At 38.9% G+C, this 18,778-nt stretch overlaps 1 protein-coding gene across 1 annotated transcript in view; it reads right to left on the bottom strand.

Moving 5' to 3' along the window:
• niki (nimA-like kinase) overlaps positions 1-18,778 on the bottom strand; it is a 32,816-nt gene that overhangs the window by 7,999 nt on the left and 6,039 nt on the right. The window contains exons 5-12 of the mRNA XM_067785395.1: positions 17,093-17,221; positions 15,520-15,588; positions 15,356-15,441; positions 15,074-15,283; positions 10,005-10,129; positions 9,811-9,928; positions 6,307-6,573; positions 6,071-6,239 (exon numbers count right to left, since the gene is read on the bottom strand). Coding sequence (XP_067641496.1) covers positions 6,071-6,239; positions 6,307-6,573; positions 9,811-9,928; positions 10,005-10,129; positions 15,074-15,283; positions 15,356-15,441; positions 15,520-15,588; positions 17,093-17,221 — 1,173 coding nt within the window. The remainder of the gene's footprint in view (positions 1-6,070; positions 6,240-6,306; positions 6,574-9,810; positions 9,929-10,004; positions 10,130-15,073; positions 15,284-15,355; positions 15,442-15,519; positions 15,589-17,092; positions 17,222-18,778) is intronic.

The raw sequence follows: 18,778 nt of genomic DNA, 5'->3' as shown, positions 1-18,778 counted from the left end.
ACCCCCAAGTAAGGGATATAAACCAACGCATCAGAATGCTTGTGGATGAGCACAAGCGGGCGAAATGAGAGGAGCACCTAAGCGGTTGTAACCTCTCTGCCGGTGTAGGTAAAATTTGGTCCACCGTAAATTCCCTATCGAATCCGTCTAAGCACAATGACAAAATTTCCATCGCCTTTGGCGATAAAGTCCTGTCGGATGCGAAAAAATGCGCGAGCGCTTTCTTCCGACAATATATAATGCATTCTACGGTCGGCAAAGATAGACGGAGGGCCAACAGACGCGCACATAAACATAAATTCAGCGCGTCTCGAATTACACTCACCGCCAAAAAGGTTGAGGACGCCATCTGTTATGCTAAACCATCCAAAGCAGTGGGCCCAGACGGCATAGCCATGCCTATGCTTAAAAGCCTAGGGAAAGAGGGTTTCAAATATTTAGCACGTGTCTTCAACCTGTCTCTTTCCACCTTTGTCATTCCCGAAAAATGGAAAATGGCCAAGGTGGTCCCGCTACTAAAGCCTGGGAAACAAGCTAACATAGGAGAGTCATATCGCCCGATATCTCTCCTATCGCCAGTAGCCAAGACGCTTGAAACCATTTTGCTACCCTACTCCAAAGCAAATTTGCAGCTAGCCTGTCATCAGCATGGCTTCAGAAAACTCCACAGCACCGCCACCGCGCTAAATGCCATTAGCACCCAGATAAATTGCGGTTTAAATCAAAACCCCCACCATAGAACAGTACTCGCTGCGCTAGACCTATCAAAAGCTTTTGATACGGTCAATCATGGCACGTTACTGCAAGACCTGGAAGGGTCTACCCTTCCCCCATGTCTTAAAAGGTGGACCGCAAATTTTCTGGGTGGTCGGCAGGCATCGGTGCAATTCAGAAACGAAATATCAAAGCCAAGAAGAATTAAACAAGGGGTGCCTCAGGGTGGTGTCCTATCCCCACTTTTGTATATCAAAGTTACCTTCGCCACCAGAAGGAGTTACTATCGCTTCCTACGCCGATGGCTGCACAATAATGGCCACAGGCCCAGGCCCACAGATCGATGAGCTTTGCAACAGAACAAACGGCTATCTCCCTGATCACTCCGGTTTTTTCTCCTCGCGAAACCTGGCATTATCACCGACTAAATCCTCCGCGACCTTATTTACAACATGGACGTCCCAAATGTCGCCCATTTTGAACATCCACGTCATTGGCACTATGCTAACGACTGTCCTACACCCCAAAATCTTGGGCGTGACGTTTGATCAGGATCTACATTTTGGTGAGCATGCAGCCGCAATTGTACCGAAAATTCAGAGCCGTAATAAAATCCTCAAATCCCTTGCTGGCAATACTTGGGGAAAAGACAAAGAAACGCTCATTACCGCATACAAAGCAATTGGCCAGCCGATTGCATGCTACGCATCCCGTATATGGTCGCCAAGCCTAAAAACCACTCACTGGAAGAAGCTAAAGGCCTGCCAAAATACTGCTCTCAGAACCGCCACGGGGTGTCTTCTTATGTCCCCAGAACACCTTCTACATAATGAGGCGAAAAAACTCCCCATCAGGGAGAGAAATGAGATGCTTACCAAACAGTTCCTGTTGAATACCCAGAAACCTGGGCATCTCAACAGACATCTGATTGATGAGCCAACACCGCCCAGGGGCTTAAGGAGTCATTTCCATATGCATTATGAGGAAATACGGCACCTGAGAACTCAGCCGTATGAAGCAAAAAAACACAAGCAGGTCCTCAGTGAACTCCACAAACAGGCGTCAGACCTTTATGCCGGGAACTGCCGGCACTCCCGTACTCAAAGAACAGTACCCAAAACTTATGGAGGAGGAACGCATACTCCATAGGGAAACGCGAGTAACTCTAGCTCAACTTCGTTCTGGATACTGTAACAGGTTAAACTCTTACCTATCCAGAATCAATCCCGACATACAAAATGTATGCCCCGCTTGCATTGTGTCCCCACATGACACCAACCATCACTTTAATTGTAATGTGAAACCAACGCCCCTAATACCCCTCTCATTATGGTCGACCCCTGTTGTAACAGCAAGTTTCCTTGGACTCCCGTTAGAGGATATTGATGGCAATTAGTGATCGGGCGCACCTATTGGGTGGGACGAAGCACTGCTACAACAACAACAACTATGGCTAGTAAACCAACACAAACAAGCCAAATGCGAACTACTATCATTCTGCTGGTGTAGGTTTTGGTCAATCGTAATGTCGCTGTAAAATACGATAAAGGCCTCACGAAGGCTATTAGCGATTCGCTATATATCCTACAACATCAGCGCATGTTTCAACAAAATGAACATAGCTCGAGGCTGAAAACGTTGTCACGAAACATTAATAGATTTGAGGAATGAAATAGCCAAGCTAAAGGGAATCAACAAACTATAGTAGAAGCAGCCATCATAATTCCATGCGATGAATAGCTCGATGCACACATTTGTTCAACGAGTAAGTACGCGGCCACCTTATGCATTACATGCAGAGGGAAGATGAAAGTATCATCATGCTTACATGCTGATAGTGATATACACATTAGACTGGGTCGATTTATTAACCGATATCGCGCCATCGATTTTTCGATAGGATTTGGGCTCAGGAAAAAAAAGTTCCACTACGCATACCCAAAAAAATAATTTTCGGGCCTGCGAAAAAAAAATGGCGAAAGGGTAAATTTTTCGACCAAAACACTCCCCAAAACCCAAAAAAATATTTTTTTTTAAACTGTTTTTGCCAACGTTTTTACAACAGTTTCGAGCAATTGGAAAGCCGCTATAAAATCTGCAAATAATTTGTCAACAATAATTATTTTGGACGGGCCGATTTTGAATTGTACATCACTAACATTGGAACACCGCTCACAAAGCAGGGCCGTATAGTGACATACGATCCGTGATCGAATGCCATTTTTGAAATCACAATAGCTCTGAAACGGTGAATCGGTTAAATAAAATATTTGAACTATAGACAATGCGTACATACTCAAATCCATGATATATTATAATTTTTATACCCAGCTGTACTTGTACACAGGCTATTATAACTTTGATTGGATAACGGTTGGTTGTACAGGTATAAAGGAATCGAGATAGATATATACTTCTATATATCAAAATCATCAGTATCGACTGTCCGTTAACACGACAACTTGAGTAAATATTGAGATATCTTCACCAAATTTGGCACACGAGCTTACCTGGACCCAGAATAGTTGGTATTGAAAATGAGCGATATCGGATGGTAACCACGCCCACTTTTTATATATATAACATTTTGGAAAACACAAAAAACCTGATTATTTAGTAAATAATAACCTAGAATGTTGACATTTGACGTGTGGACTGATATTGGAACTCTTGATAAAAATTAGAAAAATTTTTTTAAAATGGGCGAGGCACCGCCCACTTGTGATAAAATCAATTTTACAAATATTATTAATCATAAATCAAAAATCGTTAAACCCATCGTAACAAAATTCGGCAGAGAGGTTGCCTTTACTCTAAGGAATGCTTTAAAGAAAAATGAACGAAATCGGTTAAGGACCATGCCCACTTTTATATAAAAGATTTTTAAAAGGGTCGTGGACGAATAAAATAAGCTATATCTTTGCAAAAAATAGCTTTATATCAATGGTATTTCATTTCCCAAGTGGACTTATAACAATAAATAGAAAAACTTCAAATTTAAAAAAATGGGCATGCCACCGCCCCTTTTATGACTAAGCAATTTTCTATGTTTCGGGAGCCATAACTCGAAGAAAAACTAACGGATCGTAATAAAATTCGGTACACATTATTTCCTTATAGCAGGAAATATTTCTATAATAAAAATAAAATAAAAAGATTTAAGCACTTCCTTTATATAAATGGACAAAAATCCGCGAAAAATGTTTCCTTATATAAAGACATATTCTTGCTAAACTTTGATTTTTAAATTTTGAAATAGAGATTGCAAAAATATTTATTAGAAGTAAAAATATAAAAGTGGAGCGCACATTACTTGGATTGGAAAAAATTTAAAAATCAAAGTTTAGCAAGAATATGTCTTTATATAAAGAAACACTGATTTCTGTCCATTTATTTAAAGGAAGTGCTTACATTTTTTTTATTTTATTTTTATTTTCTCCTTTTCTTACATTTTCTCGTTGTCTTAACCTATCCATTAAGTTATACGCTTGTAGCTCAATGAGAACTTACATAAAAATCAATCCCAAAATTCTCTCCGTTCCGTTAGATTTTTCTAAATATCTCAGTCCGTGCGCCTCCTAGCGAAACTTTTTGTATTGTGTCATCGGCTGTCATCGACCTCTGAATTAGCTCTAAATTTTTAACCTCTAGCTCATCGAGAAGTTACTTGAAACCCGGTTTCAAATTTCCAAATTATTATCTAATTTTTTCGATCCGTGCGCCACCTAACGGATTTTTTTCTCCTTTTGTTCCTTTGTCACGGTGTTTTAAACTCTCTCTGAGGTTTCATGTTTGTAGCTCAATGAGAAGTTACTTTAAAATCGATCTCAAAACACCAAATTTCCAAATTTTTATCTAAATATTTCGATCCGTGCGCCACCTAACGGAATTTTTTTCTCCTTTCTTTAAATTTTCTCTGCGTCTTATCCTATCTGTGAAGTTTTACAGTTGTAGCTCAATGAGAACTTACATAAAACCCAATCCCCAAATTCCCTCCGTTTCGTACGATTTTTCTAAATATCTCATCCCGTGCGCCCCCTATCGAATCTTTTGTATCGTGTCATCGGCTGTCATCGACCTCTGAATTAAGCTCTAAATTTTTAGCCTCTAGCTCATCGATAAGTTACTTAAAACGCGGTTTCAAATTTCCAAGTTATTATCTAATTTTTTCGATCCGTGCGCCACCTAACGGAATTTTTTTCTCCTTTTCTTACTTTGTCACGGTGTCTTAACCTGTCTCTGAGGTTTCATCTTTGTGGGTCAATGATAAGTTACTTTAAAATCGGTCTCGAAATACCAAATTTCCAAATTCTTATCTAAATATTTCGATCCGTGCGCCACCTAACGGAATATTGTTCTCTTTTTCTTAAATTGTCTCGGCGTCTTATCCTATCTGTGAAGTTTTACAGTTGTAGCTCAATGAGAACTTACATAAAAATCAATCCCAAAATTCCCTCCGTTTCGTACGATTTTTCTAAATATCTCATCCCGTGCGCCCCCTAGCGAATCTTTTTGTATTGTGTCATCGGCTGTCATCGACCTCTGAATTAAGTTCAAGTCTCTAGCTCATCGAGTAGTTACTTAAAAGCTGGTTTGAAAATTTTCTAATTCTTATCTAATTATTTCGATCCGTGCGCCACCTAACGGATTTTTTCCTTTTGTTGCATTGTCACGGTGTTCTAACCTATGTGTAAAATTTCACGTAGCTCTATGAAAAGCGAACAAACATTCAACCGACCTAATATAAACAAAAAACCGCTGTGATGGCTGAATGGTTATAGCAGCGGCGCCTAAACGTTGCCGATGAAGGAATTTAGCAGTTCCCGAAATGGATCTATACAACGAGCTTTGGCAGTTGTCTAAAATTTTTTCTTTCTTCTATTCTAATTTAAAAATTTTTTCAATTAAGAAAAAATTTATCATAACAATAATAATGATAAAAAATTATTGTTAGGCCTTGAGCTCGATTCGAACCCGCGATCTTAAAATCAGTAGGCCGATATAACAACAAAAATTGGAAGTAAAAATGGATAAGATTGGTTAGGGACCACTCCTAGTTTTATATAAATGATTTTAAGAAGGGTCGTAAGCAAAAATAATAAGTTAAATCTTAGCGAAAAATAGTTTTGTACCAATCGTATTTTGTGCCATTATAACAAGAAATGGGAAAAAATTCAAATCTTGAAAAATGGGAATGGCACTGCCCCTTTCTTACAATGCATTTCCCAGCGTTTCTGGAGCCATAACTCGACGAAAAATTTGGTAATTGAATTTTTAAGGTAGATCAGAGCTGACCCTATACCAGGAAATGAAATGATCCTTGATTTGATGTTTACTTGCTCTGCTGAATACTTACGAATGCTGTTATCATGTTGAATTTTTTAAAACCCAATTTCCTATATTTGTTGCAGCCGCAAACATACAAGTCACCGTTTTTGAAAAGTACTGCCGAAACATTCGGTCCGCAAAAAATTGTCTCAGCCTTACCATTTACATGTGGAAGTAAAACCTTTTGTGGAGTTTTCCTTTAAAAAATAAAATTTAAGTGAATTGAAATTAAACATCAGTTTCGCAAACGGTTTAAATACTCACTGTTGTGTTTGTAATTTACCCAATCCGAGAGCTCCATTTAAGCTGGTACCCCAAACATATATTGAACCATCGGCGCTCAGCGCAAGTACATGATTGGAACCCGCTGCTATTTTCTCTATTTGTATATCTTGTAATTTGATAACCATTTTTGGTGTGTGAAATATTTTATTTTCTTCGTGTCCCAGAGCATAATTTGAGTTATCACCACAACTGAGAACAGCGCCGGATTGTGTTAAGAGAACTGTGAAGCCTTCGCCAACGCAAGAACTATTCAGGGGAAAGGGAGAGAAACGCATAATAGAAAAAGGTTTAATGAGAACAAGGAATAAACGACTAAAAGGTGGGAGCCATCTAATTCGTAAGGGAACCATAAAATCCCATGTAAGTACCACACTAGCGTACGATTGGACCTTATCTCAGCTGTTTCAGACCGCTAAGTCAACCTCGACAAGATCGCCACTAAATCGAGTCGCCTCCTTGTCGATTTTGATAGCGCGAATGGAGGATGCCAGGCTACTGGACACCCATACCTCCATCAAAATATGGATGGACCATTGCGAACCATTCAGTGGCGTAGTAACGGGGGGAGTGAGGTTTGGGGGCAAAACCCCCTCCGAAATATTAGTAGTTTCGTAACAAATTGATTTGATATACATTTCAATTTCAACGGAATCGAGAAATCTTTCGCGAAATAATAATTTTCATCGGCAGGCAAGAAATAGCTTCAAGAGGACATCGTGATTCTGGTCCTATATCCCTCGAGACTCCTCCCCATAATGATGGTAACTTCAGATCTGTATTAAGATTTCGGATGAATGCTGGTGACCAAACATTGAAGCAACATTTACTTCAAACTGCCACATTGAAAAATCGCGTCACATCTTACACGAGTCCACAGATTGAGAATGAACTCATTGAAATTTGCGGGCACATAATTCTTCAAAAGACTGTTGCAAAAATAAACGCAAGCGAATGCTGCACTATACCCGCACATGGGACAACCGCCATTAGTGGCGTGGAACAATACTCACTATGTTTCCGTTATACTGAAAAAACTGCAGATGGTATAATTTTGAAAGAAGATTTTCTACAGTTCGTCCCGATCGAAGATTGCACTGGTAGAGGACTTTCTTCGTCATTGATAAACATTTCAAAGAATCTGAAGATCAACCTGGAGTTTTTGGTTTCTCAAGGATACGACGGTGCAGCTGCAATGGGTGGAGAATGGAATGGTTGTGCTGCTGCAGTGATGGAGAAGTATTCGTCTGCACTTTATGTACATTGCGCAAGCCATTCCTTGAATTTGGCGGTTGGTGAAGCGTGCTCCATTTCTCTCATAAGAAACTGTCTTGGGTCCATAAAGCAGATAATTCTTCTTCAGACCTTCAGCAGACCTTCTACACTACTGGAGGATTCCTTGTGGCAATGGTTGTTATTAACGAAATTTTTTTCTTTCGCTCACCCATTAACCTCTTACCTTCAAGGGAAAAGTGTTGATCTTTCTGAAGCAGTTTCAGCGGCTGATGATCTGGCTGTTTTGTTGAAAGAAATGAGGGAAAAGGCTAAGTCAAAGTTCAAAGAAATGTTTCTTGATGCTAAAGAATTAGCTGAATCTATCGGAGAGAACATTGAAGTTCCTAGGATTGTGAGTCGTCAAAAAAACCGAGAAAACTACGAAAACAGCTCAGCAGAAGAATGTTTTCCCAAATCAATATTCATCCCTTTCATCGATCACATCATATATTCAGTGTCTAATAGATTCATCAAGCATAAAAACACATTGTCCATTATTGAAAATGTCATTCCCGATAAATTGGTCACAAAAGTAGGTGAACACGTTTCTGAAACTGTCGAAATAATAATGGACCGGTAGCCAGCACTTACTGCAACAGCGGTATCTATGGTGAAAAATGAAGTCTTACTATGGGGACAACGTTGGGTTGGAGCAGAAGATCGCCCAAAGACTTTCATCGACGCATTAAATCTTTGTAATGAAGAACTTTTTCCACAAATTTTCAAGTTTTTGAAGATTGGAGCCACGTTAGCTGTAACCATTGCCAGCAGTGAATGAAGTTTTTAACATTGAGGCGTTTGCAAAATCGGATAAGGAATTCAACCGGAGAAGATAGGCTGAATGGACTTGCCCTATTAAGTATCAATAGAAATATTGATATCACAGTGGAAGAAGTCATTGGCCGATTCGCTCAAAAACAGAGGAAAATCAATTTGTAATTTTGCTTTTTGCTGTTAATTATTACAACAACATTTTCAATAAATGGATCACTGAATAAATACAATACTATTTCCTCCCAATAACATTATTTCCATACAATAAGTACTTATCATCACTTAAAAAAATTTGAATTTTAAATTTTGTGACTTCCCCACAATAATTCTTTCACTACGCCACTGGAACCATTCGAGGCCAAATGAGAATTCAGAGAAAATTAAGATGAGTCGAGTAGCAGAACTAGTAACCCTCTCAACACGTTTCCTGGAAAAAGATGGGGAGTGGGGTGTCTTGGAGGATAAACTAAGAAAGAAAAGGACGATTTACAACTTTATTTAAAAGAACCGATGGTAACTTCAAAAATAATAACAGTTGAAAAATCCAGCGCTTGCTACTTTGAAATACGTAGGTAATTTCGATGTTAATTATTCGACGGACAAAGCTTCCTATTATACACGACGGGGTGGTGCTGATGCCCCGTCCCATGTATCTATGTAACTCATGAAGCGCTATTTTGATGCATGTTCCTTTCCGACCAATTTTTTATTAAACACTCGGAGATAAGTGCGTGAACGTTTGTTTGGAAACTCTCCTACATCCGTCATTCAAAGAGATTTCCATTCATTTCACATATACGTCCAACGGTCAGTGTCCTGTTAGTGTGACTTCCAACAGTTAAATGCAATATTGGGGCTCGGATGTGTGACCTAGCAGTGAATCTTTGTGTGGATTGATATGGTGTTATGTATAAGTAGAGTCATCTTCAGGATCCTCAAAAATTTGAATAATTTCTTTTTCATCTTTTTATTGCAAATCATGAGTTAAGTCTCGTCAGTAAAAGCAGATTTGCAGGAAGAAATGGTTGAACAAGCTCCGTGTCTGCGTCCTGCACTCGCCAGGTCAAGGCTCCAGCTATTAGGGGAGGCAGAATTGCTATGTCCCGAAGTAGCAATTAAGCTAGGTCCTAGAAAAATTCTTGTATTTACCAAGAGGACGGAGTTATTAGTACATAGGTTCTGGCACCTGATTGGGGCTTCTACATTTGGTCGTCAAACAAATTCTAGTAACACTATGCACACATTCAGTCTATGCGAGGTCTTATTGACCGGTCAGTTCAACCTAACATAACCTTTATTGGAAATCGGAATAAAGCCCATGCTAATGATCATTTGACAAAAACCAACAGTTCATAGAAGCCAAACCAAAGTTATTCGGAAAACCGAAACGTCATTCCGACTGCATCATTCTTTAGTTTTAAGAATGAAAGTATATACCTTATAATGTGATGATTGCGAACGCCTTCCATTCGACTTGGATAATGTTTCCATGTTTCAGTCGATGACGAACCAAGTTGACCATGTGTACCCTCCCCCCATGCATAGACGGATCCATCTAAAATATACACATATTATGCATATGAATTATGCAGGTTGATAATATCAAGCTCCTCAAAATTAAAAAGGCTTACCGTCATTAACAACCACAAAGTGAGAGTCACTAGCAGCCACTGTACGTATTCGAGCTTTTGGCGGTAACTGTATTGGATTCATGTTGAAACTTTTACCAAATGCTTTCAATTGATATAGGACTGAGCTGGAAATTTGCAAAACAATCTTTATCAAGTTACGGATATTTATTTAATTGATTTAAATAACGATAATTATTAAATAATTATTATAAATTGTAAGTTCTATCCAGTTTCGTCTGAACTGCTTTGTTTCCGACTTACGTATGGTCCCCCTAGTGTGTGCCTATATGAGTCCACAGAAGGGATCTGGACCGTAGAATGCTACTAAAGCATCCTGTTTAGGTAGCTAGTCTGCCTGTTCATTAGCTTCATGTACCTGCTACCTGCTGCCCGGCAACCAATCCTAACAAAACCTTGTTTTAGGCTCCAAATCATTAGGACTCCAATGCATTCATCCACTATTTATGAAGCGATTATATAATTCTGCAAGGCTGCCTGGCTGTCTGACATCCTTTACCGTAAACTTCTATTGCATAGATTTCTGCCTGAAAAATGGTTGGTTTAGCATCTCATTGGTATCGATTTCTTGAAGTTCGGCCCATAGATATCAGCTCCCGTGTTTCTGTCATGAAATTTCGATCCACCAATTAACCAGACCTCTTTCTCAAAGATTTACCTTCACAATGAACACCTCAAAGTTTCGATCCATCCGTGAGCCAGACCTCTGAATCAGGGTTAGTATGTGGACTCGCTGTTTCTTAAATATTTCCGTTCACAATGGACACCTCAAAGTTACGTCAGATTCTGAGTTGAGCGTAGGTAAATAATTATTACCAATTGTAAGTTCTATCCAGTCTCGTCTGAACTGCTTTTTTTACCACTTACGTATGGGCCCCCTAGTGTGTGCCTCCATGAGTCCACAGAAGGGATCTGGACCGTAGAATGCTGCTAAAGCATCCTGTTTGGCTAGCTAGTCTGCCTGTTCATTAATTTCATGTACCTGTTGCCCGGTAACCAATCCTAAAAAACCTTGTTTTAGGCTCCCAAATCATTAGGACTCCAATGCATTCATCCACTATTTTAGAACTGATTATATAATACTGCAAGGCTACCTGGCTGTCTGACATTCTTTACTGCAAACTTCTATTGCGTAGCTTTCTGCCTGAAAAAATGGTTGGTTTAGGATCCCATTGGTAGCGATTTCTTGAAGTTCGGCCCATAGATATCAGCTCCCGTGTTTCCGTCATGCAATTTCGGTCCATCCGTGAAACAGACCTCTTTCTCAAAGATTTCCGTTCACAATGGACACCTCAAAGTTACGTCAGATTCTGAGCGTAGGGCCATTGCATCATGTAGTTGCAATATGGGATTTCCTGTGAACTTTCTTATAATCCTCATATGTCCTGTCATGTTTACGATATTAAGCTAAGAAATATTTTGAAGCCTTAGTACAAGTATTGCCTGTTTCTCTATTCGAATAGGGAAGGGAGGTATTCCCACTAAGGTATACTACTAAGTGCATCAGTATCGTTCTCATGTCATTCGTTCTCATCTCATTCTTTGCATGGTATTCGGCCACCCAACTAAGTGTTGCCTCTTTCTCTATTAGAATATGAAAAGGAGGTATTCCCACTAAGGCACTAAGTGCAGGAGAAGTATGCTAAATATTGCTATTTCTGTTCTTTGCCTGGTCTATGCCCACAAAACTAAGGAAGTATAGGTAACTATTGGCTTCACAACAATATTAAATGTGCAGTATAATAATTTCACAGATAGCTTCCATGTTTCTCCATAGGGTCTGGTGCATTCAAAGAAAGTTCGTCTTGCTTTGTTCGAGGTACAATCTAGAGCACTCCACATTCGGGTTCTGTCCAGTGTGAGCCGTAGGTATTTTGCTTCTATTGAAAATCGGATTTTGGTTCTACACAGGGGTCGTTCTAATATGGTTAGTATTCTTCTCCTTGTGTGTCAAATCCATTAAGGTCGAATTAAACTTGCTTAACCCTAACGCCATAGTCTAACCATACCCATATCCATAACCATCTCCAATATGATCGATTAATGGTGCCTTAACCTAAAAATCGTGAAAATTTCATAAAAATGAAGAAAACGCAAAAAATTAAAAACATATTCCACAAAAAAAAAGTCTCTTAGTCATAACGTGTCCAAAACAATGAATAAAATCTACAAAAAGTTATTAAATTCACCAACTTAAATATTTTTAGGTTATGGATATGGCGAGATACCAAAAACCAATTGGTTGGCTATGGTATGGTTATGGCGTTAGCGTTATGGTATTTCACCATTAATCGATTACATTGATTTTCATAAGATAGGTTCGATCAGCTGATTTATCTGGTTATGGTTTTATGGTTATAAATCACCATTAATTGGCCCTTTAGACTTCAGTAACTTTCGGTAACTGTTTAAGAAAAAGCGGGCGTGGCCGTTAAATTCGGTCCCGATCTACATAAAATTCCAAGAACCATAATTCTGAAAAACTATATAGTCGTAATAAGGGTTTTTTGATTAACGGCTTGCGAAATTTTTAATTATTTTCTACTAACATTTTTCAAATTTGAACGAAATTTTAAATTTTTAAATTCAGAAATAAGTTTTTTCAAAAAAGTTTCCATAAGAAGTGATTTGGCAAGCATTTCGAGTGTTTTTCTGCCATAAGAAATTTTCTAGTTAAAACTCATCTGCCTTACAGATGCCTTTCGTAGGTCCCGTACCGCCAATTTGTAGGAAAAGTTATAAAGAGCACGACATAAATTGGAGGAGAAGCTCGACCTTTAATCTCTTCGGACGTTATCGCCCCTTGCATTTATTTTATTATTTATAGCACTACTGAGGTGAAATATCGGTATAATCTAGCTATATACCGCAAATATATTAAATGTTTGTGGTTTGAGAAAAGAAGTTTTTAAGTGGACGTGGTTGTCTACCGATTGTGATAATTTTTACAAAGTGTATATATAATAGCAAGCACAACTCACATGGTAAATTTAAACATTATATCTTGACTTCCTTTTGATTTGTGGCTTGAGAAGCTTTTCAAATCTCTTCTTTTCGATGTAGAGGGTGCCACGCCCTTCCCATAATTTTACCAAATTTCAATCTTTCGTAATAAAGTTCACCCACGTGTCTAGACTCATTACTTTATCGGTCTTTGGTAATGATTTATTGCACTTTTTCCTTTTTTGCAAAATCGATATCGATTTTTTTAAGTTGGCGTGGTTGCCAAACCGATTTTGTTAATTTTCACAAAGTGTGTACAAGAAAAATCTCCGAGCGAAATTTCAACTTGATATCTTTAATGGCCTGGAAAACTAAAATTTTCGTCTTCTAAAGCTGACTAGATTTTTAATTCTATTAGCCATTCGATAAAGCAATAAAAAAAAATTAAGAATTCCGTTTTGTATGGAAGATTGAATTTAATAAGCGCTTTAATATAGAAAGCCTGACTAATTATTTCATTAATTTTTGGTGTGAAAATGATATAATTTTCAAACATTTAGACAAATACGTATGAATCATGGTATAAAAAAAAATTATATTCAAGCATAAAAACAAGGCGAAGTCAGTACCAGGTGTTTTTATCCCAACAGCTGATTGCTTCTTCTTGATTATTTTCACAGCGCCTTGTACCAAGGCGAATTCAGTACCAGGTGTTGTTATCCCAACAGCTGATTGCTTCTTCTTGATTATTTTCTATACAGCGCCTTGTACTTTAATATGTCAGTTAATCGAAATCCAAGACGAATTCAGTAGAGGTGCTGTTATCCCACCAGCTGATTGCTTCTTCTTGATAATTTTCCATACAAAGCCTTGTACAACAATATGTCAGTTAATCGAAATCAATAAACATTTTCTTATGACTTGACATTCTTCTGCACGGCGAATTGGTTGAATTCGCTTTGCCACCACCTGGTATGGATTCGCCTTGATCGAAATCAATTAAAATTTTCTTTTGATTTGACGGCGAATTGGTTGAATTGGCTTTGCCACCACCTGGTATAGATTCGCCTTGCCTTGTTCTTTAATACGTCAGTTAATCGTGGCGGCCACCGTGGTGTGATGGTAGCGTGCTCCGCCTACCACACCGTATGCCCTGGATTCACACCCCCGGCAAAGCAACATCAAAATTTTAGAAATAAGGCTTTTCAATTAGAAGAAATTTTGTCTAAGCGGGGCCGCCCTCGGCAATGTTTGGCAAGCGCTCCGGGTGTATTTCTGCCATTAAAAGCTCTCAGTGAAAACTCATCTGCCTTGCAGATGCCGTTCGGAGTCGGCGTAAAACATGTAGGTCCCGTCTGGCCAATTTGTAGGGAAAATCAAGAGGAGCACGACGCAAATTGGAAGAGAAGCTCGGCCTCAGATCTCTTCGGAGGTTATCGCGCCTTACATTTATTTTTTATTTTATTTAATCGAAATCAATTCATATTTTCTTTTGACTTGACCTTCTTCTGCACGGCGAGTTGGTTGAATTCGCTTATGGATTCGCCTTGCATAAAAAATACTGTGGCGCAAAAAAATTAAATTTTTCAATAATGTGTGCTTTTTTGGCAGGTAAAACTTTTGTGGTAAAGAACGCTCAAGAAAAATGTCGTATACATTTCTTGCGTAAAAAATGTAGTACGCGGATAATTTTGACGCCTCCTTTATCTGTCTATTTTCTATGAAGCGGCCCTAAAAAACACAAAAATTTCGTTAAAATTAACTTAATCGAATTGAAAACTCACATTTATGTTAAGAAGAGAAAAGAACACCTGTGCGAATTCCATTCAAAAACTGGTAAATGCAGTCAGTCATATCCCTGGTTTATAACCGACTGTGTTCTTACAGGGTCGTTGCTCATGAAACCATGACACGCACATATCTATATCTCTTGGCAAAACCACGGCACCCTTTGCACTTGGTAAACAAATCTTTAAAAAAGGGTATCAGGAAGCGTATGAGTTTTCTTGAGGTGGATACTACTTTATAAACGAAATTTTTCCTGGGCGTTTTTTTTTTTTTTTTGATGGAAGAAATCTGCCTATCTGCCTAGACTGTTTTTTACAAACCGCTTGTAAATAATTTCATTCGGCAAAGCTGTTTCTGCATTCATAACTGCTCTCATTTCAGTACACCCAGTTGGAAATTCTGTCAGAGCTTGCGTAGAATTTTCGGTTTCCAAGCAGAAGTTTAGTTCCACATCTTCTTTAGGCGGTGGTAAGTCGGGATCGATTTTTGAAATTGGCGTAACTGCAAACATATCATCCTTATAAGAGTATCTATATTAGTATTTGGAAAATACAAATCAGAGATCAAATAGACAGAATGCACAATGAAATATTTATGTGTACCCTTTATTTTTGCCCAAATTCCGAAATATTAATGGAATCCAATAGTCTAATATTTCAGATGCATTAGGACGACGTGAAGCATCAACCTGCCAATTTAAAATTATTTATAAAGGTACAAAATGTTGTTAAGAATGAAGCATGAGGATGTTTATAACGGTACTTGCCTGCAAGAGATTGCTTTGAAGACTGCGCAATGCCGACGAGTATCCCATTGGTATTGTGGTATACTTGCCCTGAAAAAAACATTCAATAAATAATGTGACGAATATTAGCATCACTAAGGTGATACTAAGTAAATAAATGCACAACGACAATAAAGCAAGCTGCCACTCTTGTTTACATCAAATCAATCATCATTTATACACATACATACATACAAGGCAACGAAGAGATACTCACAAACACATGCAGTCATCAGCCGAAGTAGGTTCTCACACATGCACACGCATATATGTAGCGATTCGAACTTTAGCAGAAGGTTTGGATTAAGCGGAATTTCCCTAAATTCGTTACAATATGTATATGTAGGTATGCAATATTCAGTCGATTTAATATTGAGAATAAATGGTGCCCTTTGTTGTTGGTTTAACTGCAAAACTCCCCGTGCTGCACTCAAAAGCTACAAGAAAGCAAAAAGGACGAAAGAAGAAAGAAGAAAGCAAACAAAGACGAAATCCGAGTTTTGGCAATCCTTTTGCGCCTCAATCGAAAAAACACGTCAGAACATCTTATGACCGACAGAAATCTCACGCAAATAAATTAATCCTCATGTTTCTCTGCTTACAAATCACTAGCACCGGAGGGCATCACTCCGGTGATCCAATGGTACGCTGGCTGAAAAGGGTCTTTAGAGCGAGTATCGTTCTGATCTTCATCCTGCAGAGCTGAAAAGTAATTGAAGTTATATTCCAACACAAACAGAGTAGGAACATTCAGAAAACATTAAAGACTATAGATCCATAAGCCCTCATGCTGGAGACGCCAGAAAAGATTTGAGGCTTGCACATTAGGTCAATTAAGTATAACAGGGCTAGCCTATCAAGGGCGTAGCGAAATTAACCTGAACAACCATCCTGAACGGATAGGCATCGTAGAAAGATGACTGCACTGTAATAACTTAATTAATCCTAGCGTATAGGTCGTGTCCGACGGACACGCTTAAATACTCATAACCGCTGTACCAGCATCAGCCTTAAGACTGATGGAAAATAGAAAGCATATGAACTAGCAAAGGCAGGGCATCGGCAGATAACACTTAAACTGTCAGGGCGCATCCCCAGCTCACAACCATTAAAATGTACATACATAACAACAGCAAGACGATTACCTTACGGAATTGGTACTCTTCGGAAAGCTGTAAGATTACCAAATAAACATGACCAGACTACATTTAAAAGAGAAGTGAGAGCCTGCTAAGTAGATCTAAACATTTTCAGAGAGTTGAGACAGCTCTGTGTCTTATATCGCTAGTTAGTATGTAGTTGATTAGAACCTGGCCATCCTTGAACGTATATTCGGGTCTTTCATGTGCTCACACACCATTCCGTTATTGTGGCTCATAGGTGTTAGCTATCTAGCACAAGTGATCAATATTCCCAAGTACCTCAAAACAAAAATTTAGTGAGAAGTGCTTCAGGTATTGAGAGGGGAGCGGATGGGGAATCTATAAACAGACTGAAACTTGATTATTCTGATGTGGGCAATATGCAAATTTAAATAACACTTTGTAAAACTTACCGCCATTATTTTGGATACTAATTGCGAAAGATTTGTGGCTGCGAAACTCTTCTTAAGGCAGCACATCTCGCCAAGAATACAACCCAATGCCCAAATGTCGCTTTTGTTGTCGTACTCTTTGCCTTCGCACTGCAAGATATTTACGATTAATATAATATACAAATTTTCTAATTCCCTATATCTTGGCATATATATTCGACTGGGTCGATTTATTAACCGATATCGCACCATCGATTTTGCGATAGGATTTGGGCTCAGGAAAAAAAGTTCCACTACGCATACCCAAGAAAATAATTTTCGAGCCTGCGAAAAAAAAAAATGGCGAAAGGGTAAATTGTTCGACCCAAAACATTCCCCAAAACCCAAAAAATATAATTTTTTTAAAAACTGTTGTAAAAACGTTGGCGACAACAGTTTTTTGAAAATAAAAAAAATATATATTTTTTGGGTTTTGGGGAGAGTATTGGTCGAAAAATTGACACTTTCGTCATTTTTGTTTTCGCAGGCTCGAAAATTATTTTTTTTGGTATGCGTATGTTAGGTTGAACTGGCCGGTGCATGAGGACCTCACATAGACTGATTGTGTCCGTAGTGTTACCAGAAGTTTGTTTTAACGACCAAACTGAAAAACCCTATCAAAAGCCAGGACCTATGTTATAAAATAACTCCGTCCTCTTGGCAAATACTAGAAGCTTCCTAGGACTTAAGCCACTTGCTGCTTCTAGATCTGACAGCTGTATCACTCCTAATAGCTGGAGTCTTAGCCTGGCAAGTGCAGGGCACAAGCACAGAACGTGCTCGATCGTTTCCTCCTCCAACCCGCACTTCCTACATCTGCTATCACTGACCAAGCCTAATTTAAAGGCATGTGACGCCAGAAGGCAGTGTCCAGTCAGAATACTCGTCATGAGTATACAGTCCTCTATTTTTAATGATAGAAGCAACTTTGTTAGTCTAAGGTTGTAAGACCTACACATAATCTTCGACACTTTACAGCCCCGCGCTTGAACCCACACCTTTCCCGGGTAGTCGATCATGTGCACCTCTCGCCTTCGCTGAGGGATGCGGCCTTTTTAGCTAGTTCTTCCGCTTTTTCATTCCCATCTATTCCCATATGCCCTGGAACCCAATATAGATGTATGCTTCTCCCTGTCCCGATTCTCTCAAGAGACTGCTTACACTCTAACACGCATTTAGATGCTGTGATATGCGAGATTATTGATTATTGGGTATGCGTAGTGGAACTTTTTTTCCTGAGCCCAGGTCCTATCGAAAAATCGATGGCCCGATATCGGTTAACTTTCGTCCATACAAATCGACCCAGGTTAATATACATACATCTAATTAAGTAGATATCACAAGTGGTAGGAGAGGAGAATGGAACGAGGAAAAACGGAGAACGGATGCAGGGAGTGAGGTATAAAGGTATAGGGGGATAAAGTGAAGATATGTGGGATGAAAAAGGGGTAGAGTAAGAAAAATGCAGTGGAAATGGAAAACGCAAGGGGGGGGGGGGGGGGGAGGTGAAGAGAAGAAAAGATAACAGGAGGAGAATGGTTAGGGAAAGGGGGACCACTACAAACAAAGATGAAAGGAAAACTAGTAGGCTATTAGGAAAATAAAAAAAGGGAGGCGGATGGGAATACGAAAAGGCGATAGGTTAAAACGGAGACCAAGAAGAAAAAG

Source organism: Eurosta solidaginis, chromosome 1 (genome assembly GCF_040869045.1).
Source record: "Eurosta solidaginis isolate ZX-2024a chromosome 1, ASM4086904v1, whole genome shotgun sequence".
NCBI classification, from domain to species: domain Eukaryota; kingdom Metazoa; phylum Arthropoda; class Insecta; order Diptera; family Tephritidae; genus Eurosta; species Eurosta solidaginis.
Note: the sequence above shows the minus strand (reverse complement) of the source record. Positions and strands in the feature narration are given on the sequence as shown.